The sequence below is a fragment of the Oryzias latipes genome, chromosome 5 (assembly GCF_053564925.1).
Source record: "Oryzias latipes strain Hd-rR chromosome 5, Olatipes_Hd-rR_3.1".
Classification (NCBI taxonomy): Eukaryota; Metazoa; Chordata; class Actinopteri; order Beloniformes; family Adrianichthyidae; genus Oryzias; species Oryzias latipes.
In genome coordinates, this window is record NC_136241.1 from 35,319,695 (window position 1) to 35,347,609 (window position 27,915).

Below are 27,915 nucleotides of genomic sequence, written 5' to 3' on the forward strand. Positions count from 1 at the left end.
TAGAATTAAACTGCCTTTATTTGCAGTAGTTTATATTCACAATAAAGTTGTTATTATATGTATTTGTTTTGACATAGCTAATAAAAAACATAAAAATATACATGAATACCTTTACACAGACGACACAATAATTCCTTTGTTTTTTAACAGACTTTTCATGATGTTGGCAGGTTTTTTTGGGGGGGGGGCTCCTAAATTCCCACATTTCTGCTACTTAAGTCTTCATCAATATTAAACGACCTCCAGACCCAACTTTTTCTCTACCATGAGAGGGTAAAACATCTGTGAAAGTCCCTCACAAAAGCGCAAAAAACACAAAAAATGTGGACGAAAATAAAATAAAATGAGATCAACATAGAAAAACATGAAACCAGATAAATGAACGCAGCTGAAACCTTTAAAGGTGAGGTTCTCTTGGGTTCCGTCTTGATCAAGGTCCCAAAATCCCCGCGCGCATGCGCGGTGGTGTCTGGAGCGCACACCTCCAGAGACTCCTGCGTGATCTCAGAGTAGCGCGGACCTGTGGAGGAATGGCGGCTCCTCGGAGTGTGCTCGTCTGGCTCTGCGCCCTCTGTGCGCTCTCTGCTTCTTCCCGCGGATCTACGACCACCGGCGGCGGCAGGAGAACCAATCAGGACCGCTGCGCCTTCAAGGTAACAACCGCCGACTTTCCAAACAGTTTCCTCCTAAAACAAGGTTTTCTTGAGGGTCGCTCTGCTCCAAAAAGTTTGATGGACGCAAGCAGAGGCGATCCGCGGTGTCCCTCTCCGTGTGTTTTGCCTCCGGTAACGTGCGTCTCGGCGCCGTTCTTGCGCCGGGCTCCGGTTCGCAGGTAGGAAACACAAAAACCACCTGAGATTTACCGAAGCCGGAAAACTATCTTACAATAAGGTGTGCTCATAAATCCTGCGGATACGTCTGCAGGTAAGAAGGTCCAGGACGTTTTTTCTTCAAATCTCAGATAATTTGGGGTCCAGACGAAGCCAGACTCACGGGAACTCGGTTTCCTCCTGAGTGACCCGACACAGACGGTGACCCGGGTCCAGCTTTGGGGAGTGAAGTGGACCTCGGGTCCGCGTTTCTCCTTGCTCTCATCATGTGTCATGATTTCCTGCAAACAGGAGCTGGTATGCCATCGTTTGGCGTCTTCTTGTCTGAATTCGCATTAAATGCATATTTCCATCTGCTGTGAAACGTAAATGCGCAGCCAGCAGACGCAGATCCGTCTGCACAGGTCGGTGAAAGCTCCGATTGTTTTTGTCACTGAAAAAAAAAGTTCTCCGTATTAAAAACGAGGCTTCTATCAAGTTTTCATTGAAACAGGTTTCTTTTTCATTTGTGGTTTTACATTTTTGTGAATCTCGAAATGTTTTTCTGTAAAGTCAGACGGCAGAGTTTGCACGGAGCATGCGCAGCTCCTATGCACACCAGCATTTTGTTCCATGTTTGTTGTGTTTGAACACTCCAGGTTTTTAATGTTCTCTGTGGTCTGGAGACTCCTACCTCACTTTGATGCGCTGTATGTGCGCGTGCCCGCGTGTCTGTGCATGCACGTGCGTGCGTTATCCTGGTTTCCTCTCCCTGGCTTTGAAGTGTTTTCTACAGGAAGCTTTGCACTGTTTACTCTGCTGAAACATTCCTTCCTGCAACCCCACCCCCAAACACACACACACCCCCAAACACACATACACACACGCACACGCACGTGCCCTCCTTCAACCTCCCCCCCCCCCTACTTCCTGTCTTTTCAGGAGCACATCAAAGCCTGCTGGATGGGGGTCTGAAGACCTGCATGGCTGCAGGTGTGAGGTTGTTAGAGCTCTGTTAGTGTGAGGGTGTGTGTGTGTGTGTTTGTGTGGCTTTAGCTCCTGTCATTCGTGGAGAAGTGAAGGATGCTGGGAGATCCTGGTTCTGTGGGGATCCAGGATTCTGCTGGTTCTGCATTTCAGCAGATTATGTTTGTTTTTGTCTTAATTGACAAAAAGCAGAAACCAATTTGGGAAGTTTAGCTCCAAATAAACAAAATGTTTTCACCTCAAGTTTTGGGGAAAAAACAAGTTGAGGTGCAATCCGACAAAATCCTCTTATTTGTGACTCGGCATTTTATTGCTGAGTCATCAGATCTGCTTTGGGTTGTTTAAGCAGACGTCCATCCAAACGGAAGCAGAGGAGGGTGATGGCGCTGACCTGCAGAGGTTCTCTTTGCCAACCTGTTAGAGGACAAAGAGTGATCTCGCAGGTGAGATCTTACGGAACCATGCACCTCCCACCCCCGTGCCACTCCATAATGAGGATCTCACTCTGACGGGGACTCGGCTTTGGGCTCGTCAGTATTCTGAGGCCAAAGACAACAACAAAAAACCCTTTGGGACGTTCATACAGACTTGGAACAGTTTGGCTTGTCGGTTCTGAATCTTCTCAACGGGCCTCAACTGCTAACGTTTAGCTGAGCTTCTCGTTTCCGTGACCCGTCTCACGGTCGTCGTCCTCCGGGCCGCCACCGCCTTTCTGGCATCGGGGAGCCTCAGGGGGGGTCACGCCTGGGTGGTCATCCGACGTGATCAGGTGTTTTGTTTTGTTTTTTCAACCTTTGCGGAAACTGAATCTTGTGGAGTGTTGAAACTGAACCCCCCCCTCCATCTCAACCCCCCACCCTGATGCATAAAACACAGACGGAAATGTATTTCATGGTGAATCTCCAGTGACTTTCCCACATTTCCATTCGGATTTCTGCCAAAGCGTTCGGTGCTGAAAGGATGTTTTTACCATCAGGAATCCTGATGGTTCCAGATGTGGCTTCAGCGTGTGGATGTGAACATGTGAACACACCTGGTTCACCTGAGCCCAGCTGTTCGGGTCAGATGACCTTCATTTTCCAGGCCGGGCTCTCCTCTGAAGAAGTCAGGATTTGTTCCCGTCTCTGTAGGAACGGCGAAGAAAAGCCTCTAAAAGACAAACTGGCACAGCAGGAGCAGAGCTGCTCCTCCAGACTGAGGAGGAGGAGGAGGAGTTCTGGAGGTCATTGAGGGGCAGCCATGCAGCTGCAGGTTTTGTTCCTGCGGTGGGAAATCTCTGGTTGGCTGCTCTCGACCCCACAGGGTCTGCATTGTTGCTCCTCTCTTTGGGGCTTTTCTCCGAGCGCCGCTGCTGCCGGGATCAGCTGATCGCCTGACAGATCGGCTTTTCCTGCAGAGGAATTGGTCTGCTGTGTGAATGCGGGGACAGACTGGTGCATGGTTCTGGTTCTGGACCCAATCTTCCTGGTTCTGGATCGAATGGTTCTGATTCTGGACCGAATGGTTCTGATTCTCCTCCACAGAGACGATGAGGTTTTAACATTGAAATTCCACAAACTCGTGATGGTTGGTTCTGAGAAACGCTGGACCCTGCATGAACCCGTCTGTTATTGTTGCGCTGAGGGTGTACTTACTTTGTGACACTGCTGTTTGTGAACCCTGAAGCCCCACGGTTTTCTTTAGACACCCACTCACCCCCCATGGAAACGGTGCTTCTGATGTTTTTATCTTGCTCTTTTTCTCTTGATTTCTTTATTAGTTTTTGATAATAACTACATATTCATCATTAAAAGACCACTGGGAATGCTTTGAAAATGGATGATCAGACTGAAACTTCGAACGTTTCCTGAAGATCCAGCCGTAGTCCAGAAAGTTCTGCACATCTGTATTTGGTGGAAACTCTGGAAATGTCGTCGTGTTTCAGGCTTTGTGGGGTTTTCGTCTCGCAGCTCTTCAGGGCATCCGTCCGGACTGTCTGCTTTTCCCGTCTAGTCCAGATCTGCCTGTGGTGCAGAGTCCAACCAGAACCTGACATTTATTGTTTTCAGTCTGGTTTTGGTTTCTCTTCACACAGATCCTCATCATAAGCAGAAAGACGCTGCAGAATTGACCAGTGGATACAGTTTTCACCTCTTTATCAACCTTTTCTTAGAAAAAGCCTTTAATGTTTGTATTTTACACACAATAAAACTGTAACTTTTAGCAGAGATGTTGGTGCTGGATGACCCCCCCCCCCCCCCCACCTTCTGGTTTTTGAGGTTTGGGGTTAAAAGACGAGAACGTGTCAGACAAACATGAGGAGTTTGGTTTGATCACCTTCACAAACGAAGCTTTCACTGACAGAAGATCTGCTGATGAGAGTAAACCAAGGTATCAAAGTATCTCTACATCCCCAATCATGGTACCAAGTACTCTATTGATTACTAATGAATACACTGGAAAAGAAAAGGTCATTTCTAGATATTATTTAGTATTGGTTACTCCAATGACTGGTACCGACCCCCCCCCCCCCCCACCCCATTGAACTGCCCCATCAGTCATGTGACCAGAAGAAATACTAAAATGAACTAACAAACTGACTAAGCTATACTGGCATCCCTGCCCTTAGACCCCCCTTCGTGTGCATTAAAGTTGTTTCCTGGACAGTTTTTTGTTATTTTAGGATAATAAATAATATCCTTTTGAAAAGAAATCCTTAATAAAAATTTACCTGTAATTGGTGTTGAGTATTTTATGCAAAAATCATATTGAATTATATTTAGACACAACAGTTCAGTTATGGAAGCAGGTGAGAAAAAACAAAGTGTTGGAGTCTCCGGAGAAAAAAAACAGATCTTCTTTTTATCTTTGTATTTTTTACCTTGAGGCGACAAACATCTACCCGTCAACGAACCGGTCAAGCTGCTGGTTGCTGAACGGAACTCCAACTGGAACTTGTTCAAACACTTTGTAGACGTTCACGGCAAACACTTCATTCTGGTGTTTGTAGACCAGCCTGAGCGGGAAACCTGGAGAGGCCAGAACCACCACGATGTGAAGTGGACCATGAAGAAGGACCATGAAGAAGGATCATGAAGAAGGACCATGAAGAAGGATCATGAAGAAGGATCATGAAGAAGGATCATGAAGAAGGATCATGAAGAAGGACCATGAAGAAGGATCATGAAGAAGGACCATGAAGAAGGACCATGAAGGACCAACTGCCTTCTGAACGGATATTACGGAAATAATAAAAACCAGCAGCTGTTTGATGGCAGCTGTGTCACGCTAAACTGAAACTTCTGAGAGCAAAATCAAAGATGGGGAAAAAAGCGAGAAGAGCCACATCGCATGGGAAAACACTTGTTGCAAACACAAAAATACTTTTGGAAAGCAAAAAAAAATTGAAAGCAAAAATAAAAAAGTTTTGAAAGCAAATATTTAATATTATTTATTTGCAACTATTTATTTGCAACTTAGAAATGTTTGTGTGCACCGTTGCAGCATAATCAATCAAAATCAATCCATCAATCAATCAATCATACTTTATAAATCCCACAAGGGGAATCATCACTCATACTCCATACTGTTGTTTCATCTGAAGCGGCTGTAGATCATTTTAGATGCTGCTTTGGATGTAATGGTCGCCTGATCGTGACCTCTGGGGGGGCGTCGGTCATGAATCCGCCTCCTGACCCGCCTGCCTTAGCAGACCTTTTCTCCTGGAGGTTTTCTGCCGATCAGCCTGTTGATTAAAGGTCAGTTGGGAGTTCGTCCTCCATCTGGAACTGCTCTAGCAGCTCCAGACAAAATGACAGGAGGAGACGTCTGCTAGGTGAACCTGAAAGCCCCTAATTGAAGGGGTTCCTATTTAATCAGATCCCTCCTTCTCCTCTTTCCACCTTCCTTCCATTTTCTCCCTGCAGGCTCTGTAATTACCCTCATTTACTCTCTCCTCTGTATCCTCCAATCTGTCTCTTCCGTCCTTTCCTTGCTCCCTCACTCCTCTCCTCGTGTGCTCTGATTAATTGCAGTTTTAGCAAACTCAGCCTGCAATTAGCCATCTGATTACCACAGGAACTGGAGTGTGTGGTTTGGGGATTCCCACAGGGATTTCTGCTTCCCTGCAGACGTTTCAGACTTTACTCCCCTTTAGTTCTTCACTTGTTGGAAGTCCGATGCAGCCGAGGCTTTCCCGTCCGCTTTGTGCTGAGGCCGTACCCGTCTTTGCGCCGAGGCCGTACCCGTCTTTGCGCCGAGGCCGTACCCGTCTTTGCGCCGAGGCCGTACCCGTCTTTGCGCCGAGGCCGTACCCGTCTTTGCGCCGAGGCCGTAACCGTCTTTGCGCCGAGGCCGTACCCGTCTTTGCGCCGAGGCCGTACCCGTCTTTGCGCCGAGGCCGTATCCGTCTTTGCGCCGAGGCCGTACCCGCCTTTGCGCCGAGGCCGTACCTGTCCAGCAGAAGTGGGATCTGTGTTGTGGACAGTCTCTGGGTCTCAGTCTGATCACACTTCAGGGTTTTTTAAGGGGGTATGATGTTTATCAAGAGGCTTTTCTCTCCTTTTTGACTTTGAATCACTGATTTCATTGACAGAACCAACGTTTTCATGAACAGCATCTGGATGTTTACAGACACGACATGCTGTCATTAGGATCCAGGAAGTCTGGAAAAGCTTGTTTATGGCAAGCCTGGTTGTTTACAGTGATCCCCTCTGGGGGTCCGACTGTAGGTGTCATCCTCCTCCATGAGAGGAAAAATAAGGTTTTAGGCTGTTAATGCCAATCACATGTCTGATTGGATTTGTAAGGCGGTGCTCTTCTCTGTTTCCAGCGCAGCGGAAAGAGAATTTCTGTGGAGTGGAAATTGTTTTGAAGCTTCAAGAGTAAATTTGTATTTTATTTTTGAGTTTCAAGTGCAAATTAATTTCTTGAGCACACATAATTTTCTACTTTATGCTCTAAACAGTGAGTGTGGCACCTGGAATAATGGCACAAAATCCCTCCATAAATGGTGGCGAGGTAAAAGGAATGTCCAAAGTTCCAGAAGTCTCTATTGGGTTTGCCTTTCAATCGAGCAGATGCTTGGAGAGGTCATGCAGTTACAGCAGCTGCCTGATAGGGGGAAGCATTTCCCAAAACCGGATGTGCTCAAAGGGAAACAAACATTTAAAAGTTAAAACATTCTTGTCAATCGTGCTCCAACACAGACGTGGAAGGAGGATGAACCGTTGACGTCCACGTTCATGAAGAACGTTTCAAACGGCTGAGCGCGATCTGCCATTCATCAGTCATGACGGCATCACCGTTTGAAGACAATTATGTATTGGCATGTTTATTGGTTGGAAAACAATCAAATCTAAACCTGATTGTTGGTAGTATTAGCATTAGCATTAGCATTAGCATACACAGTCTCCCTGCAGAGCTCACAGACCAGCAGGATAAGATGGTCAGCTTCGTTTGAACAAACTCTGACACAAATCTGAATATGACCCCAAAAACATAAACCAGGACATGTTGACCGTCAGATTTCAGAAGTGCATGTAAACATGTTAGATCGGATTCAAACACTGATCTGATTGCTCCCACTTATCAGATCCCTGAAGTCATGAAAACGACTGCGTTCCTCCAGCTACAAATGAGCCCCCGTCATCATGGAAAGTAGCTCCAATCATCAGTTCTCAGGAAGCTGATAATTGGAGTGAGGAGGGGGCCTCAGACGCTGTTTATCTGTGGAGCAAACATTCGCCTTAGCTTGCAGATGCTGGCCGTCGTGCTGGAGCTTCCTGGAAGCCACACCCCTTCAGGTTTGGAGAAAGGAAAGCTGCTGTGCGTTTCTGAGGGTTCATTGAGATGGTTCCCAAGTGTAAAGAAGATGAGACGGTGTGACTCTGGTCTCCAGCCTTACTCAGATTACTCAGCGTCCAGGTGGGCGCTCCTCTTCACCGTCCCGCTGGAGAATCCGCTGCAGCTTTTCCTAAGAGTCTCAGGGAAGCAGGAAGCATTCATGTTGGTGCAGTCAGTGGAAAACCTCCCTTGATTTTAATTAGGCCTGTGTTCACGCCGCCCAGCAGGACATGCGAGCCCCCGGCGCTGCGTAAACCCCTCCGTGTCAAAGGTCGGCGGTGGAGGCAAACTGAATCCGTGTCTGCATAAACAGAGCACACGTTCCACTGCAGATTTCTGCTCTCTGAGAGCATTTTGATGAGTTTCTTTTCATCACTTCAAAAGGCGGCGTGGCCCTTCAGAGCCGGTTTTAGGGCCGTTCAGCATTTAAAGACTCGGGAATGTCGTATGCCAATGAGGAATTTCACAAGTGCTTAACGACCAACACATGTGAGAGTGTTTGCGTGGAGGCGTTGTTGAGGTACAGTGGCTCTTAATGGGCATGGTACCCCCTGTGTTACACACACACACACACAGACACACACACACACACACACACACACACACAGCTGGGTGTCTGTCTGATTGGTTTCAGATGTGCAGCTTTGGTTCCTGCGTGTGACCACACTTTAACACCTCTGCAACCAGCTTCAAAGACACGCCGATGTTCTGTAGCTCATTAAAGACGTTTCTGCTGTTCGATAAAGTTCGTCCCGTCTGCGGTCGCTTCCAGAAAGCCTCAGTGAAAGAACTTGCTTTATCCGTCGTCCCGTCCGGTCCGGTCTCTGTTACGGAGGAAACCCTACAGACTTCATGATGAAAGCTCGTTTGTGTAGAGCTGATGATGTAAAGGTCAAAAGGGACGACCTTTGTGCTGACAGTCGTGTTTGGTACTGCGTCCCACTACGGCATCTTTTATTTTCCATCTTGTCCCGGTGGTCACGGTTGACCATCGTTTCGGCATTGGCATGTTCAAAACATTTTCTTCTTTCACTTTTTGTCCTAGTGATAGACAGTGATATTACTGACTGTACTCTGGAGGTGTACCCTGCCTTCGCCTGGCAGTATCTGGGCGAGGCTCCGGCAACCCCGTGACCCTTATAACGGTTTAAGACAGGGGTGTCCAAACTTTCTGCAAAGAGGGCCAGATTGGGTGAGGTGAAAATGCTTGAGGGCCAACCAATTGACCTGACAGTCTTTGAACTATTTTAATAACTTCATATGAAAATGAAGTCTTTCATGAACATTTTTTTGCAATGGCTAATAGAAGAAAAAAACATCTAAATACATTTTTACAGAAAATTACCGTCAATTTGTACATATTTCATTCCCAGTTAGCCGTTCGCGGTGTTAGCATGTCTCGTCTGCCTCCTGATATTGAACTTCTTAAAAACAGCAACAGTCTCTAGGCATATTAGTCGTCTCAGTTGTTTCATATTTCACTGCAAAAATATGCCAATTTCTACTTGTACCAGAAACGGAGGAACTTTTATTTTTATTTTACAGTTGACGTTTAGAATGAGCTAGACAGCGTCACAGGTTTACGACCACTTAAAACAAATTTTAGTCAAACACAAATAAGAAATTGTACACACCGTTTTTAGAAATTGCTGGGGATTCTTGGATTTACATTTTTTCCTTCCATGTGCTCCAGCTTTACTCCACGTTCCTTTTTTTAATCATAAATGGGAATTTTTATTTTAGGGCAAAAACAGGAAGGAGAAAAGCGTCTCAGTCCTCGCTTCAAGAGTCTAGCTTCTTAGAATTTTTTTTTTGTATAACCACACAGAGCTTACAGCATCTTCTCCCTTTGATCTGTGGAGAGTCTGCCTGCGTTCACACTGAAGTGAACCCCACCAGAGTTCATTTGCAAAATGAACAGAAAGCCAGGTGATTCAGGTCAGCCTCTACACCCGCCAAACCAAGAGGTTTCTCAGAGGAAACTAGACCTGGATCCGATCTTTCCAGCACCTGCACAGGATTTAGTGATTCAAATGTTCTCGCTGGCTGATGTGAATTGAAATCTTTGCGTTTGTTGTTTTCTCTCAGGTCCAGCCCGGAGCAGACGGCGGTCGCAGGCTCGCCGTCACCTTCAAAACTGACAGTGAGTTTCTCTTTATTGCTTGATTTATTTTTGGAAAACAGCAAACTCCATCGATGAACAGAAATGTCTGAACATAGATAAAAACAATATTTGGTTCCTAAAGCTGCAACTCATCTGTTGTGGCTGTGCCGGAGCGTCCCACACCTGTAGCCTAACGTTTGGCAGGCGGAGCACCGGCAGCGTTCACCAAACCAGAGAAACACAGGAGCAAACGGAACATTTGCTGAACGCCGTTCGCTTGTTTGTCTGCTTTGGTGTGACAACTGCGCATTCATTTCTTACAACCCAGAACTCACACATGGTTGGAGGTTCGATTCCGGATTCTGGTCACTAGAATCATTTTTCTGGATGAATTGGAGGGAAAACTCCTCATAAAGAGACGTCAGGGTTTCTGTCCGAGGTAACGGCATTCAAACATGGCAGCAAATCCTCCACCAGAATTATTGCCTCTTATTGGGCCACATTTACAAACATTTTTAAGTCTTCCTCCGTTCTGGAAAAGAACTCCCCTTTCTGCTCGTTGATGCTCTAAATTGTAGAAACGATCGGTTGCGACTGATGGAATGTTTCACCCAAAAGAAACTCCATGAGAAATGGAGAGTTTCCAACACCAACCCACTCTTCTCCTTTTGCATACACTTTCTCTGCTAATAAACCTTTTTATCAGACACTCGGCCATATTCAGGATCTTCACTGATCCTGTTTCAGGACGTATTTTGTCAGTTTTTTAAACTGAAGAACAAAAAAGTTTTGGTTTGTTCCAAGACAAAAATAAAATTAAATTCCACCATGATTTTCAAATACTTTTGTCGAGCGTAAAATTTGGTATGATCCATCACCTCGGCCCCCACATCACCACCTCCTCCTCTTCCTCCTCCTCCTCCTCCATCCTCTGCTTCTTTTGTTCTTTTCACTCCTAAAGTCAAGTTCCTGAGCCGTGGCCGATCCCTGCCTGCAGCTTTTGTCCGTGACCATGAGCGGGACGCACTTTAAAGTCCAGCTTTGTGTGTCCCTGTGTGTGTCCATGTATGTGTGTTTGTGCAAAAAAAACACTTTGAACGTCCTTTAGGAGGAACAGATAAAAAGCTCAGATTTTCTGTCCTCTTTGTTTCCTTAAACCAAAATCCAAACACTTTCAACAATTTCAACTTCATCTGAAATTTTATTGTTTTTAAATGAGCCTTTTTATTTATCATCTTTTATTTCTACACATTTTTATTGGGCAACATATAATTCCTATATGACTGTTTTTAAAGCTATACTATACTCTAGTGGAAATATTTCTGTGTTTGGAGTGGGCGGTTTTCTTTTATCCCTGATCCTGACATGCATCATGGTATCTGCGACCTGACATCAGGGAGGAGAGGTCAGGAGGTCGCGGCTCTTTCAAGTGCGTATCCATCCTATCTGAGGAGCACAAACGAAAACCCACACGCTCCACGGGCGAGCGCTGGCCTGTGTTACCGTGGCGACGGTACACAGCAGCAACTTGAAGGATAAAGGTGGATGACGGCCTTCTTCCCCTCTGTTGGTGGAGATGGATGGAGCAGGGCGACCTTTGACCTCCAGCCTGTTCTTGGTGACCCGGATCAGATCAGAGCTGCTGACAGCGTTTGACCTTTGTCAGTGAATTGTCCAAAGACGGCAGATCTTTTTCTGTTCCACCAATAAAAAGCTAGATTTGCAGGTTTTAATAATGGATAATAAAACACTAAAGTGGACATTTGCTGCTACGCATTTGTCGTCCAACTATATTCTTTTCTGAGACAATTATGTTTGTTTATAGTTTGTGTTTGCTTCATACAAAATTACACAAAACAGGATTTCAAAAAGGTTTCTTGGACTTTAGCTAAAAAAAGAAAAAAATCTTTTGATGAATGACAACTTCCTTTAGCATTTTAATTGTCCTTTTACACGACTGACCAACGTTTGCTTACATGTGTTCAGCTGGATTCTGACCCGTCTGGAACGTCCGTCCTCCCTCCTGAATCTGAAACGATTGCTCTGCATTTCACTCCCACAGTCACACGACTCGCCTTCCACAGTGAAGCTTTTCTGCTTTAAACCAGTTTGAAATAGTTTTCTGAAACCAAAGTTTGTCAAATTTCAAGCAAAGACTGAACTAGAACAAGAGCAAGAACTTTCTGCAAAATTCTTCTCCTATAGCTGGTGAGACGTCAGACTCTTCTGAGCTCTCACAGCCTTTTTTAATAAAAGTCTGCCGTCAGTTATCGAAAATCACACTTTATTTTTTCTTCTTCTTTTAAATGCTATAAACGCTCAAGTCAGAGGTCACACCTGACCCCAGAGTAGTGTTGTGTTTCCACGCCAACCGCTGTTTCTTCATCATCATCATCATCATTCTCATCTGGAGAGTAAAACATTGAAACATCAGATAGTGCTGGTCATCATCAGAAATCCTGCTCTGACAGGCATTTTGACTTTTCTGGAGTCATAAAGTCATAAATATTTCCTCTGGAAGATTCAATGATCCAACCTTAAAAATAACTTTAAAAGTAATTGCATTAGTGCGTTTATTGACACAAAATCCGTTTTTCTTTTTCCTTCAACCCCCCACCCCCTACACACAAACCTTTTTTGTTTCAAAAAGATGGGAAACAGATTTAAATGAGGACCTATAGAGCATTCAAGCAGAGGAAGAGGATCGGCCAGCCGTAACCTTACTCTTTAACACTGAACGTGACGCGGCTCACAGGAGGATGAGGAGGCCAGTAGAGGAGCAGTGACTTGTGTCGAGTCCCAGTCTCTTCTCAGTGGCCTCCATCCTTTATGAGCTCTCCTCTGCTTAGTCCTCCTCCTCTTCCTCACCTCCATCAATAGGTGGTTAGGAGGAAAGGGGAGCAGTCAGTCGTGTCTCAGCTCACGCCCACTTCTCTTTCTGCCTCCAAAGCCCCTCCTTCATGGCTGGCTGCCCTTCTCCCATCTCTGGCCTCCCCCCTGCTGGATGGAGGAGCTGGGAGGACAATAGTGAATAGAGGAAAACAGGGACGAAGGGTCATCATCTATTCCCTCCATCAGTTAAAATATTACGACCTCCATCATCACACGTCTCCATGGTTACCAGCTCAGATGCAGTCAGGACCAACGGGAATCAATGTATGGTCTACCATCTCATCCGAGGGGGGGGGGGGCGCAACTAAATGTTGCTCTTTGGGAACACATTAAGGTTCTAACAAAATCTCCCTTTGATGTTTCTGAATTTTGTGTCAGAAGTTATACTTCATCAGTTTTGGACTGAGTGATGTCATCTGTAGAAAACTCCCAGCTCCAGCCTAAAGGAAGTCAAGTCATGGGCGCCGCCATGTTGGAGTTGGACGTCATCAGGAAGAGTGATTTGGTCTGAGTCATCGTTTCTATGGCAACCACAGAGCAGGAGCGAGCTTGTTGGAACGCTACGCCTCTACCACTCAAAAGCAGAGTCCGTGAAATCTGTCGAAACGTTGTGAGCTTTGGGGGTGGGGGCCAGAAGGCTCCGCCCACTTTTAACTTAGGCATCTGATTGGTCAGTTTAGAACTTGAATAACTTAACCTGCACATCCTGAAAACAAAAGAGAATTATTGAGAAGATGTTAAAAAAGGTATCAGATGCAGAACGGTTCTTCTGACCAAGAGAACGAGTAACAGCTGTTCATTTCTCTATAGAAGATTTTGGCTTCGTGGAGCCACTTCCTGTTAGGAACACCAGGGGGGCGGAGTCTCTCAGTCCAGTTCTCAGATACTGTTCTGTCAATGCTCAGGACTGAAGGCCCGTACACACCGGGACGAATATTCGCCAGGCGTTATACGCCAGCGTTATTCGCCACGTTTTTTGTGTTCACACCCAGGCGATTTTCGCTGACGATGAGCCGAGCGAACATGCAATTTCATTCCCTGACATTAGATGGCGCTTAATGTAAACAGAAATACTCCTGTACACAAGCTGGCGCTGCGCAACTTTACGCTTCTTAAAGTCGCTTTTCACTCAGAAGAAGAGAGCAAGTATTTACACGCTTGTCAGAATCATACAAAGAAAACATGAATATTTCAAGCACCAGTAGCTCCAACTGGTGCTTGGTTCGGGGATATTTTAGAATGTCCGTCATTATTGCTTCGCGGCAGTGTAGACGCTACTTGGCGTCCATCTTCTTCGCTGGTATGTGTGCTCAGCAAGGCAGTTTTGTGTTTGAGCGCCCCCAAGTTGTGTTTTACTGTAACTTCAGAAGCTCCACACACGTGTGCAAAAGCGCCATTCTCATTGGTCGAATAGATTTCGACGCAAGGCGTCAAAAAAAAAAACGAACCCGAGGCGTTTTTTTTTTTTTTGACGCTTTGACGCGTGGCGTTTTTTCGCGTCGGTGTGCACACTCTCATTGGTGACCTTTGTTTAGTCACGAGGCGTTAAAAGTCGGCGAAAATCGCCGGCGAAATTCGTCCCGGTGTGAACGGGCCTTAAGACTCTTTTCCTCAAAACTTGATTTGTTGTTTTTTTAGTTCAGAGGTCAAACAAAGAATAATTTCAAATGAAAGTTAAATCTTAAATGTTCTGTCTCTCTGTGTTCAGTTAGAATTCACCAAACCCCAAAGTCTTTTTTCAGAAATGCTTTGTTGCTTCTTTTCACTTCTGTGCATTGCTTTGAAGGAGAGTTTCTTTTAACTCTTGTGAGAAAAAAACAACAAAAAGCTTTTCTCAGAGGAACTAAATGCATCAGAGTCTGATTTTGGATTTTGCAAAAATTATAAAGCTGTAAAATGATCCGCATCGTGGTCGGACTTATGTTTTTATTATTTCTTGGCAACTTTGAATCTGTGTCTTTTATCTGGTCTCGGGGGGAACCCCCACCCAGAGGCTCAAATGTTAGTCTGTTTTCCACACAGCCGGTCAAAGCTTGAAACAAAAGCTGCCGTATCATTACAGCTTCAGGGAAACGCGGACAGGAGCCTCGGCCTTCTGTTCAGCAGCACAGATTTCCTTTCACTGCTTTTGTGCTCCTGGATCCACAGACCTGCTGGAGTCCCCGCACTCCTCCGCCTACCACGGTTCAAAACCGCCGCCACGGGCTGCACGCACAAAACGACCTGAACGACAGAAACGACCTGAACGTCAGAAACGACCTGAAGGTCAGAAAAGACCTGAAGGTCAGAAACGACCTGAAGGTCAGAAACGACCTGAAGGTCAGAAACGACCTGAAGGACAGAAACGACCTGAAGGACAGAAACGACCTGAAGGACAGAAACGACCTGAACGACAGAAACGACCTGAACGACAGAAACGACCTGAACGACAGAAACGACCTGAACGAGGAAACGACCTGAACGAGGAAACGACCTGAACGAGGAAACGACCTGAACGAGGAAACGACCTGAACGAGGAAACGACCTGAACGAGGAAACGACCTGAACGACAGAAACGACCTGAATGAGGAAACGACCTGAATGAGGAAACGACCTGAACGACAGAAACGACCTGAAGGTCAGAAACGACCTGAAGGTCAGAAACGACCTGAAGGTCAGAAACGACCTGAACGACAGAAACGACCTGAACGACAGAAACGACCTGAACGTCAGAAACGACCTGAACGACAGAAACGACCTGAAGGACAGAAACGACCTGAAGGACAGAAACGACCTGAAGGACAGAAACGACCTGAAGGACAGAAACGACCTGAACGACAGAAACGACCTGAACGACAGAAACGACCTGAACGACAGATACGACCTGAACGACAGAAACGACCTGAACGACAGAAACGACCTGAACGACGGAAACGACCTGAACGGAGGAAACGACCTGAACGGAGGAAACGACCTGAAGGACAAAAACGACCTGAACGGAGGAAACGACCTGAACGGAGGAAACGACCTGAACGGAGGAAACGACCTGAACGACAAAAACGACCTGAACGACAGAAACGACCTGAACGACAGAAACGACCTGAACGACAGAAACGACCTGAAGGTCAGAAACGACCTGAAGGACAGAAACGACCTGAATGAGGAAACGACCTGAACGACAGAAACGATGGTGGGAAAAGTATTATCTGAGCTTCTTCATCCACTAAATCATCTTCAAATGGACACGCCATGCTGCTTCACCTCTCTGAAAACAAATTAACCTTCAACTAAACCTGCTCCAGACCAGGTTATTTTCAGAGCATGAGTTGCCATGGCAACTTGACATACCCTGAAACATACCTTTGTTTTAGGAACAGAAAGCTGAGGTTATCAACTTCCTTAGCCTCAAACTTACCGTGGGAGCTAGCATAACCTTCTTTCTGGAATACGACGACAGAACGACAGAAACAATACAAACCTTGGAAATGACTCAAACAGAAACGACCTGAACCGCTGAACCGACTCCCTTTTCTCCTTCCTTTTTGGACCAGCACTACCATTTTAGTCTTTTACACGGTTATTACAAAAGATTCAGACACGAGTTAAATTGGGACGTGATTATTTGTATTTTCATAAAACTAAAGTTTACAACACCATATTAATGCTGACTCTTCCTCGGCTAACGGCAGAACCTCTTCAGAACTGTAACTGTGCCTTTCAGGGACTGTTGCTTTAACGGGTTTGGGTTCTGTGTGCTGCTGTTAATCTCTTTGCCTGCCCACCCCGCAGACTGCTCTTCAAACTACCCACTGGGGAAACAAGTGATCCATGAGGTCTCCAACATCTCCTTTAGTCACCTGGCCTGTGAGGATCAAGCCGCCGTGGTCGTCCACTGGTCTGCCAGTCCTCTAGGTAACGTCTGTCTGGATACCTGTCCACTTGTCTGTCTGCATACCTGTCCACCTGTCTGTCTGCTCAGCTCCTGCTGTCACACGTTTGGAGGTAGAAGAGGGAAACGGAGGAGGTAAAGCCTTCAGAGAGCTAAGATTACCGGGTACTGTGTGTCACTTTGATCAGGCCTGCAGAGGGAGAAAAGAGGATCACATCACGCTCCACAATGCCCGTGTTTGACCGTGAAGGAATGTGTGTGCGCGCGCGTGTGCACGTCTGTGCGTGCATGAGCTTAGTGTAATATGACCCGTCTCCTCCTTCGCTCTGCAACAAAACTTTTCTCACAAAATGTGCACAAATTATTCCCAACATCTACAGTGAAAAAATGACAGAACTACATTCTTTCTTTCTTTCTTCCTTTCTGTCTTTTTAAGGAAGAAATAGCCAAAGATCTATGAATGTGTTAAGTGTTAAATCATGATAACAATTATGACCTTTATCTTTATCAGTCATATTTCTGTCTGCAAATGACAAAAAAAACTTTATTAAATGTATTATTCACAATTATTAATTTTATTAGTTTAGTAGTTTTACTAGTTTAGTAGTTATAAAGACAAAAACAAGGAACTTTTCGAACATGGTGACATCACGTTACAGTAAAAGAACAGTTTGTGAAACCAGAGATGGGATTCGGGAATAAAACCGTTGAAGGTGTCGGCGGACTGCAGGTCAGAGGTCACGGATGGTTTTATGGTCGTTCATCCTGGTTTGGGTTCAAAGGTGTCAGAAAACACGTGACTGTTCAGGGGTCCGTGCTGATTCATGACAACGAGCATCAGAACTGGATCACGGAGCATCGTGGTTCCAGATGCATGATGGGAAGGAGCCTGCGGAGGTCCTCCTCATGGCCACAGCTTCCGTTCAGGAAGGGTTTGAGGAGTGCAGAGTGAAGTCTGAGGTGTTTGAACAAACGTCTGCAGGATCTTCAGGACAAACGGGTCTGGATCACAGAGAACCTACTCTGGTCACATGACTTTTTAGGAAAGGCTGCAGAGATCTTAAAATCCGGGTCAAAACCGTGACGGGTCAGGACTGTTGACAGCAAAGGGAAAGCCAAAATGGAAAACCTGCTGTTTGATTTGTTATGAGGCAAGTATCCGGTGTCTGTTGCAAGTTTGATCGATTCTCTTTAAATGCGTGACGTTTGTTGGTTTGTCTCTATGTGGGTTTTTGTTTGTGTGTTTCCTCTGTGCTGTGTCACTCTGACCACGCACAGAAAAACGCAGAGGTAGCGTGAAGTGGGGCTGTGACTCACCTGCTGCTAAAATGCAAATGTCGGGCTCAGAAATCTGCCCCAGGACATCAAACCTGTTCTGCTTCTTCGTCTCTGTCTCTGCCACTAATAGGAAAAACGTGTCCGGTTCATCTGGAGGTGTAATTACAGGACAGATGTGTTTTCAAAGAGGAGGAGGAGGAGGAGGAGGAGGAGAGGTCTGCTCCTTCATCTGCAGAGAGTTTGAAGGAACAGAATGTAGGAGGACAGGAAGCGAGGAAGACCAGAGGAAATGACTTTAGATGAAGAAACAAACTGCTGAGGGGAGGAGATGGCACACGAGGGGGGGGGGGGGGGGGGAGGGCAGTTCATGAAAATAAATTTAAACACATTTCCAGATGTTGGATACTTTTAAAAACAGCTGCATGCACACAGGAATAAACAGCAGACGGGTGCCTGAAACAGAACCGATGCGTGTCTGCAGGAATCGAACACGTGAAGGGCTTCAGAGTCTACCTGGAGGACAAGAACCCGGAGGGGAAACAGTGCCAGAGCCTGGTCCTGAAAGACCCGCGCCAGCTCAACTATTCCTACAGGAACACGGTGGGGACAAAAGTCCTGATCAAAGCTCAGATTTTCCCAATAAAGCTCATTAAAGGGCGTGGCGATGAAAACGTCCCCTCTGCTGTTTCAGTTTTACCCCCTCCAGGGGGCAAATTCACAGCTGAACACGATGATGAACACAGTTAACCCTGGAGGACCCAGAGGGTCACATTTGGTCCCAGTTTTTTTTTAAATTGCAAACAGATGTATTATAGTTTTTTCAATTTCTAATTTGTATTTTATACATTTCTTTATTTGTGGCTGTTGTAAACTGCTGCTAGCATTTAGCTGCTAGCTTAAATGGACGACCAAAAAAAGGTCAGATTACCTTTAAAAGCCCAGAAGTAAACAGTTGTTGGGTTCTCCGGGAATACAAAGTTCCCTCCTGTCTTAGTTTCCCGCTGCAGAGATGGTTTGCTGATCGGATGCCTGGCGTTCTTTTTAACTCTCTTTCTCTTCTTCCTCGGCAGAAGATGAGCAGTCAGCCTTTCGGCGGACTCACCTTCGACACAGACTACATGGTCCGTGTGGTTCCCTTTCCTTCTCTGATGAATGAGAGTTACTTCGCTCCATCCTTCCTCCGGACCAACTGTGAGTCCTCCGGTACTCCCGAAGTATCCGAGTAGATGCTCTGTGAGCCTGTGAGGAGCGTCTCCACAGCCTCATGCAGAGTTTTTCCTTTGACTCAAACCATGCCAGCATAAAAAAGTTCCTTCACTGTCCTTTAACATCCGTCGTCTTTAAGGCTCCTGAATCCATCAGAAATGGGAACTTCCTGTAAAATGTCTGCTTCCAGTAACTCCCAATAACTGACTGATGACTTTCTGTTTTATGTGTCATAAATGCTCACAGTAAATCCTAAACAGTTATTTGGAAATGAGAGACAAGAGGTCAAACATTTACATCAGTTGTTGTTTGGGATGCTTCTTTGAAGTGGACGTTCTCCATCCAAACTCCAGAAATCCTTTTAAAAAAGTGGATCAGAGACATGGAACAAAACGCTGATGCAGTTTTCTGAGCTGCCTGAATTTTAACATACATCCTTATGATGATGAAGAACAAGGCGTACAGATGTGCGTTGAACCTAGATCGTACCACGGTCCGGGTGAATACTCGATTCTGATTGGCTGCTGGGTGTGCATTAAAAAGTGATAACTGCATGCCTAAAAAAGTAGTTCCGGTCACAAATCTTAAATGTTCTGTATCACTGCTCTGGCTTCTTTAAAACAAACTTTATCTTCATCATCTGGACAAAAACAAGCGGTAAGAAGTGTACTTTCTTATCGGGTGGCCGTGGTGCAGTGGTAGCGCGGTCGACCTACGATCTGAAGATTGCGGCTTCGATTCCTGCCTTGTGGAATGGGTCTGTGACTGTGAAGCGCTTTAGACCTTCGAGGAAGGTAGAAAAGCGCTATATAAGTAAACGCCATTTACCATTTAACATTCTCTCTGATCTGATGCTCCATTCAAGCCATCGTGACCATCAGCATAGCTGTGGCTTTCCTTCACTGCTGCACTCGAGGTCCACGCCGGTTGAACTGGCGAAGAGGCGTGTTACCATTTCAACACGCTGCCTAACAAATATTCTGCTTTTTGTGAAAAAACGAACCAGACAGAAAAAATAACAAGAAAGAAGGTCTAAAAGCTGATTGAATATGCTATTTTTTGTGAGTGACCATAGTAAAAACGGGTTAAAGGCCTTCGAAGATCAGAATTAACGCACTTGGTGGAAGCCTGAACCGTCCGACGGTAGACATGGAGTCTAGATAATGTGCTGAAGCAGACTCTGCACTGATGACCCTCTTCCCTTCTCTCCAACAGCGTGTGAAGTTCTGCTGGGGTTGGACAACCTGGTCTGCAAACCATGTAAGTTCCTCCGTGCTCTTGGGCAAAGCCACATGTGGGCAGAGATGTTGTGGGGTGGGGGGCCTGGCGCCTGACATCATCGACCAGGAGCAGAAATGATACAACTGAGCCTAACCCAAAAGTGTTCGGGACTGTAGACAGAACTTTTATCAAAGCTTAAAACAGGGAAAGCGTAGCTGTTCTTTTCCGAGGACTTCTGGTTCTGGACGGCGGTGCCTGCAGCCCGGCCCGGCCCGACCCGACCCGGTTCTCTGTGATGTTGCTGCTGTCAGATGGACGGCCTTCTAGTCTCCTCAGCTTTTTTGAGTTTGTCAGAAGAGGAGGAAGCATTTAGAGGTCAGAACAGAAACCAGGATGAGAAAGACGAGAAGGAAAAGGACAGTTGTCAACAACGTCCCGTCTCAGAAGCGGAAAGATCATTTTTGTGCTTTCAAAGGAAGTGATTTGTTCTAAGAAAAAAACACCTTTGGAAGCACCAGCTTGAGTTTCAAACCTCATGAGGGTAAAAACTGAACTTTATGTTTGAACAGAAACTTTCATCAAAGTGACGCTGAGGTTCCAGTTGGGTTCTGGTTCGGATCAGAACCTCCTTGAACTGGATTTTGTGTCTCTCTGCAGTCTGGAAGCCAAAGACTCTGAACGTGTCTCAGCTCGGTTCAAACCTCCACGTGGTCTTCGATCAGGCTCCGCCCTCTTTCGGCTTCAGCTTCTACTTCCTGTACTTCCGGCTGCGGCACAGCGGCCTGCTCCGACTGCAGCGCTGCAAGCCGGTAAGACCCGGTTCTGCTCTGAGCGCATACAATGGCAGAAGAAGAACGAGTTAGCTGATGCCCTTTAGGGGGCATTTCCTGTTTCAGGGAGGGTAAATCCTGATGCAGAGCCGAAAACCTTCACGCTGAAGGTTCAGCCGCTCCACAGATTCTTATCCTCCCATCTCAGATTTGTCCTTTTTTGGACGTTACCAGTAAGATGCTTTCATTGGCTGCAGGACACAAACCAGGTTAGGACGACGTGCTACCTGCAGGACGTCACGCCAGGGACCTACACCATCGAGGTACAGAACCCCGCAGCTCCGCTCTGCTGTTCTTCTGAATTCTACTGAGATTTGCTGGATTCTACTGTCTGCATGATGGGAAGAAGTGAACCAGAAAAATGTCGTTTTTGTCATCTGAATCAGCTGAGAGACGATTCTAACAACACCAGGAGGCAAACTCAGTACCACGTCAGCCAGGGTGAGACGCACAAACCTGCATGCAGATGAACACACAACCACACACCCAAAAACGCTTCTGCACACACTTGTGAACACTGAAATACTTATGATGACCTTATTTTTATTCCCAGTTCTTAGGTTTTAAAGGTGTTCATTCTATGTCTTCCACAGTGTTTCATGGATTTCTGATTTACCTCAAAGTTCATCTTAAAGTGTTGAAGGATCCTGTTTTGTGAATCCAGACTTTCATCTTCTCAGCACTATAACTAAACTAAAGGGTTGATGCTATATTGCTGAATGAAAATGAAACGTAAAGGGGAATATTTGGCAAAAAAAACATAAAGAAATGATCAAAGTTGACCATAAATGAAGTGAAAACAGCACAATAACAAAATAGATATGTTTGTGAAAAATGCCAGAGCCGGGTATCGAACCAGCGACCTCATGCACCAAGGATTCCCCATTTGTTTCAATGGAGGCAGAAATCCTGGAAAAGTTCAGGCAAACCTTCATTGGTTGAATGTTTTGTAGTATTTAACCAATGAAGCAGCAGAGTTTGGGATTACTTTTGTATTCAGATGATTTTGTCATGAAGCTGAAACAGAAATAAAACGGATTCTAAAAAGCTTCCTTAGCCCTTCCAGGTTTGTCTCACGCTGGGCATTTGTTTCATCCTCCAGTCCACTCCCCCTGGGCGGGGCCAATCCGTGCCATGGCCATCACTGTGCCGCTGGTCATCATGTCTGCATTCGCCACCCTCTTCACTGTGATGTGTCGCAAGAAGCAACAAGGTAAGATGAGGTTTTTTTCGTCACGTGAACTGTGATTGTCAGACTGGTCGTTTCTCTGAAACCCCAGAACCGAGGCGCCATTGGACCCCAGCCTGGTTCTGGATGTGAGGACAGCTGGACATCTCCAGCACCCATTTCTGCTCAACGTTTCTGTTCATCACTTAAAACTTGCAGCTGCTTTAAAGTGAAGCAGCCTCCTGCAGGAGACTCCGTGTCGGCAGCTTTGGATTCGTTTCTGAACGTTTTATTCTGAAAGTCCGAAAAAAGCAACATCATTTATGCAAACGTTTCATATTAGATTATTTTGATTATTTTTGGGGCCAACACAGACACTTTCCAAGACCATGAGGAGAATTTCATTCAGTTCCAACATTCATTGTACTTAAAGGGTTAAAACTCGCCGTTCTTCTCGTCGGCCGCATGAGGAGGAAGTTTGAATTGAAATTTATGTTGGAAGGAATTAAAGTTCTGTTATCTTTACGTAAGTAAACGAGTTTTTCCAATTTGGATGTTTCTTCTCTCAGAAAACATTTATAGTCACCTGGATGAGGAGAGTAGTGAGTCCTCCAATCAAAGCGCAGCCCTCAACAGCGAGCGGCCGTGGCCCCGCCCCAAAGTCTTCATCTGCTACTCCAGCAGGGACTGTTCCAAACACACCAGCGTCATCCAGAGCTTCGCCTACTTCCTGCAGGACTTCTGCGGCTGTGAGGTGGGGGCGCTGGCCGGATCCTGTCCAGGCGACCAAAACCGCCTGAATCTAAGTCTCGGTGGCTCTTTGCTCAGGTGGCGTTGGACCTGTGGGAGCACCTGGAGATGTGCAAAGAGGGTCAGATGTCCTGGCTCAGCAGGCAGCTGGAGGAAGCAAATTTCATCATCGTCGTCTGTTCTAAAGGTTTAAGGTATTTGACTCAGTGCTGTCCGTCCGTCTCTCTCTCTGTCTGTCTGTCCGTCCATCCGTCTGTCTGTGTAGCTGTAGCTGCTGTGTTTACGGAGACTCTTTAACACAGACTAGCCTCAGACTTCTGCTCCTTTACATCATCGTTCACATCAGGCCTTAAATTTCCTCATGTCCTTCTGAGATCCACAGTCGGCTTCAGGCGATGTTCTGATCTTATTTTTGGATCACTTCAGATGTAGAGACTTAGCGCTGCTTTAACGTCTACATTTACTTTCACTTTTAATGGTTTGTTGGTCATGGTAGGCCTTCTTAAAGTCCCATGTATGCAGTTCTGACATTTACCACTAGGTGTCTCCCAAACCCTCTTTGTGTTAAAACCACAGGATCTTTACAAAACCTCACTCATCCATTTTCTTAACTGCCTACAGTTGGGTGACGGGCCACCAGTCTGTAGAAGGGCCACAATAACTCTTACAGTAATTGTTTAACCTATGAAGCATGTTTTTGGAAACTGGAGCGCCTGGTGAAAACCCCAGCATGCACTGGGAGAGCATGCAAACTCAACGGTCCCAGCCGGGTTTCAAACCACCGCGCCGGTGTGCAGCCCCTTCACAACACCTACAGCTGCAAACGTTTTCAGATTTTTCTGAATTTCTACGCCACGGATGGACGTTTGACTCACTGAATATTTATTGTTCAGCTGTCCTGTCTCATCTTTATCTTTTTCTGCATTTCAGAAATGTTTAAAAGGTTTTTCTTTACAAAACTGAAGGAATGATGTTGAAACAGCGATTCACGCCTCGACCACTCCGCAATCCCTGAACCGTCTCCAATTAGTCCAGAATGTGGCAGAACGACTCTTAACCAGGACATCCAGACCAGAACACATCACTCTGGTCCTCCGATTACTCCACCGGCCCCCCGCCAATTTTAGAATTCAGTTTAAACTTTGACTTTTGGTTAAAGCTCTTTGTGGTCTCAGTCAGTTGTTTTTTACCACGGCTTTTAACTTGGTGGCAGTTTCTTTACTTTTACTGGTTTTAGTGTTTTCTTGTCTTCTCTGTATTTTAGTGCCTTTGTAATTAAATGCTATTTTTAATTTTTATTCTTACTTTTTACCAGTTTTAAATGTTCTTTTGCCTCTCTTTTTATTGTAAAGCCCTTTGGTACCCTGATGGAGTTGTAAACAGAAACTAGGAGCTGCATTTCAGCTGAATGAAAATGAAACTTAACGGTTAATAATTGGCCCAAAAAAATGAAGAAAGAAATAAAGAAGGGTTAAAATTTGACATAAAGTAAAAACAGCACAATAACAAAAGACATGTTTTTGAAAAATGCCAGAGCCGGGTATCGAACCAGCGAACTTCTGCACCAAGGATTCCCCATTTATTTCAATGGAGGCAGAAATCCTGGAATATCTGGAAAAGTTCAAGGATTTGAAGGAGCAAAAATCACAGCTGGAAAAAGCTAAAAGAGCTGAATGTTTGAATAGTTGAATGTTAAAATAGATGAAACATTGTAGGAGGAGTTAAGTGGCAAAACATGGAAGAAGATACTAGAATAAAGAGAAACTTGGTTGAACGCTTTATAGCATTAAACCAAAAAAGTTTAGTTCATTCATAAAAACATTATAATCTTACTGGGGTTGAACTTCAAAAGTTCTAATAATAATAATAAACTAAATAGACTTTATTTATTTATTTTAAATCATTCTGCTAATGCCTCACTATCGTTTCTGCAGATATTTTGTGGAGAAGAGTCGTAAGGGGAAGACCCCCGTCTGTCGCCGTGGTAACGACAGCAGCTCTGCCGTGGGGGGATCACACGGAGACCTTTTTATTGCGGCGGTGGCAATGATCGCAGAGAAGCTGCGGCAGGCGAAGCGGTCGGAGGCGAGCGGGGAGCAGGATCTGAACCGCTACATGGCGGTGTATTTCGACTACTCGGCAGAAAGCGACGTCCCCACCGTGCTGAGTCTGGCGCCCAGGTGAGAAGAGCGTGGTCCGCTGTGCACCAACCAACCAGCATGCTGATTGTAACCTCCTTATTTCCCTTGTTGAGGCTGAAGATGATGGACCAGCTGCCTCAGCTCTTAAGTCGACTCCATTCCAGCCAGGTGGGTCTACCGGACCCCGATCCGCTGCCTTTGAACGTCTCCAGGAGGAACTACTTCAGGAGCAAGTCCGGACGCTCGCTCTACGTTTCCATCTGCAACATGCACCAGCTCATCAGCCAGAACCCTGACTGGTTTGAGGCGCAGCTGGCTCCCGCAGCACACTCCTCCTCTGAAGTCTCCTCAAAGCCGTCTGGCCCCGCCCCTTTGGCGGGTCCAAGTTCCCCCTCAAAGCCCGGTTGCTCCTCTTCGCTTCAGCCAGAGCCGAGGCTGGGCTCTGGCCTGAGTCTGAATGAAGTGGCAGTTAGGGTGCCGTTGCTCGAGGGAGTGGATGGCGTCCCGAAGAGGTCGGTGCTGTTGCTGGCCCCCGGCCCAGTCCAGAGCCTCAACGTCTGTCGAAGTCCGAGTCCCGGACCGTGTCCGAGTCCTGATGCATCTCACTGCTCTTCTTCAGGGTAAATCCGATTCCTTAGACTGCGATTTTATTTCTTTCTGTGATGAAACTTTCACTCCATCTTCATCCATCTGTGTATTTTCTGCTTCAGATCCATCAACCGAAGATGTGGACTTTCACCTGAAGAGTCTCGCTGCTCCTCCTCTGGCTCAGCTCCTCCCATCCTCCAGGATGAGGAGTGCAGTGTCCCCTCCCTGGCAGAAGAAGACCGTCCCTCTGTTCCGGAGGCCCCGCCTCCTCGCGACTCAGGCATTTACGAGTCGTCCGTCCCATCGTCGGAGCTTTCCATCCCGCAGATGGAGGGATTGTCCCACGACCAGGCGGACTGTTCCTCTCTGGCAGACAGTGAGTCATCTTCATCTGGGCTTGGTAAGGCCGCATTTTGGGACGGTTGTCTTACACCAAAAAGATCTCCAAAGTCCTGCTCACCCGCAGCTGCATGTCTCACAGGTGACGAGGAGCTGCCTGCTGTGGCGTCGCTCCACTGCAGCACCGGCACTGTTTGCAAAGCTGAGTTGCACCATCACCACCATCCTCATCATCATCACCACTTGGAGCAGAGCGACACACTGACCCGCGCAGCTTCACTGTAGGGGGTGTTGACCTGCGGGTCACTGAGTGAAGCTGTCTGTCACCTGGTGGTGTTTTTGGAAACCTGAGACAGTTCTGGGCTTTGGCCTCCAGGTGGCGCCACTGTTACAGACCCCAAACTGGAAGAAAAGTCTGGAAATGTGGGTCGTTGAGAGCTGTAACCACGGTAACCGCTCTGTTGTTAAGCTGTTGTCGTTGCTGCAGCCTCTCACAGATAGTCCTCTGTCGCCGTGGCAACCACTGTGCCTGGCAGCCTCCGCAGCTGCTTCAAACTCCCACCTTTTAATAGTAACTGGTGTCTTGTAACCAAAATAATCACTAAAACAGTGTGGTAACCGTGGAAACCGCAGCATCCAGGGCTCCCATCAGCTTTGATGCTTCGTCGGCCCCACTGACGCCTCTGCCTGGACGATGGGATCTGCAGATGCCGGTGGGGCTCCGAGCTTCATCTCCAGATGGGATGCAGACGTCTGTCTGTTCAAAGAGAAGACTGGAAGGAGTTTGCAGGCGTCCAGCATCTTCACATGAAAGCATGTCTGCAGCGACTTCTGGGCTTTTCTGACCTGAAGGAGTTTCTGCTGTTTCAAACCTGAGTTTCTAAACGGAACGTTTTCTGCTTCATCTGAACGGACGCCGTATTCCCCGGGGACAACAACGGGACGACCACTGTCGCCATGAGGCGGAATCGAACCGCAGACGTTCCCCAAACCTGACAATGTGATCCCACATGATGGAGGAGTGTATCTATGTACATAGAAAGTAGTTTTATTTTTATGCAAGTTTGTTTGAAAGACTTCAATTCCAGACCTCCAGCTGTCTCCTGCCGTGTCTCTCATTGCATCTTGAAGGTTTTGGGATGAAGGTCTCATCCAAGCAGGCGTGTTAAAAAGCTGTAAACTCTCATTTGCACTCAAAGCATTTTAGCCACGACTTTCACCTCTTTCTGACAACAAACATGAACGTTTAAATGTAATCATGTTTGCGTTTTTGAGTAATTTTTCATTTGCATCCGTTGTAACAAGAACTCATTTAGGCCCTTTTAACCCTTTAAAGTCTGTTTCTGACTGAATACTTTTGTATTATTTCGGATTCCCATCGCTGTCTTCTGTTTCATACATGGAAAACATTGCTTCCAACCTGCAAATATTGTCCCATGAAATGTTTGCGTTTTGTATAGGTAGACGATCCTTTCTGTATTGGAATTGTTTTTATATGTGAACTGTTATTTTTATTTTATTACAATAATTTAGGAAGTGAATAAATCTATTTCACAGAAGTTTTTTCTCGATCTCTGCTGCGTTTTCTCCGGTGGAAACTTCAAATCTGTTTTTGGGCAGCATCTGACCGTGTTTCAGACGTGGTTTCTGCGTGACTGAAGAACCATGAAAATGTTTCAGCTGCGCTGAAGCTGATGATCCTGCAGTAAAAGCAGAGAAACCGGTTTTGCTTTGACCGGTGGATCTGCGTTCTGACGTGAAACAGCAGCTCTTTTCTGCGTGAGCACTGAGGCATCGATGCTAAAAACAACAGGAGCCTGCAGGACTCAGGCAGAAGCTCAGTGCACGGCAACTCCAAACGCTGACCTTCAAAATAAAAGCTTCAACCTTTCAGCTGCCTTCGATGCCTTT

At 46.1% G+C, this 27,915-nt stretch overlaps 1 protein-coding gene across 2 annotated transcripts; it reads left to right on the top strand.

Annotated features, from left to right (window-relative positions):
• Nucleotides 1-403: 403 nt before the first annotated feature.
• On the top strand, nt 404-27,563 carry il17rd (interleukin 17 receptor D). 2 transcript variants are annotated; one of them, XM_020703634.3, is made up of 16 exons: nt 404-653; nt 9,708-9,762; nt 16,384-16,506; nt 18,243-18,361; nt 18,832-18,952; nt 20,183-20,227; nt 20,846-20,997; nt 21,216-21,281; nt 21,405-21,459; nt 22,121-22,231; nt 22,756-22,940; nt 23,015-23,130; nt 24,871-25,116; nt 25,191-25,697; nt 25,788-26,041; nt 26,147-27,563. In XM_020703634.3, exons 1-16 carry the CDS (start codon nt 456-458, stop codon nt 26,287-26,289), a joined length of 2,496 nt encoding a protein of 831 aa, XP_020559293.1. In that variant the 5' UTR covers nt 404-455; the 3' UTR covers nt 26,290-27,563. The 2 variants fall into 2 exon arrangements, with proteins under 2 accessions (XP_020559293.1, XP_011473995.2); XM_011475693.4 differs by having other exon boundaries at nt 430-653; nt 25,788-26,065.
• Nucleotides 27,564-27,915: the final 352 nt, after the last annotated feature.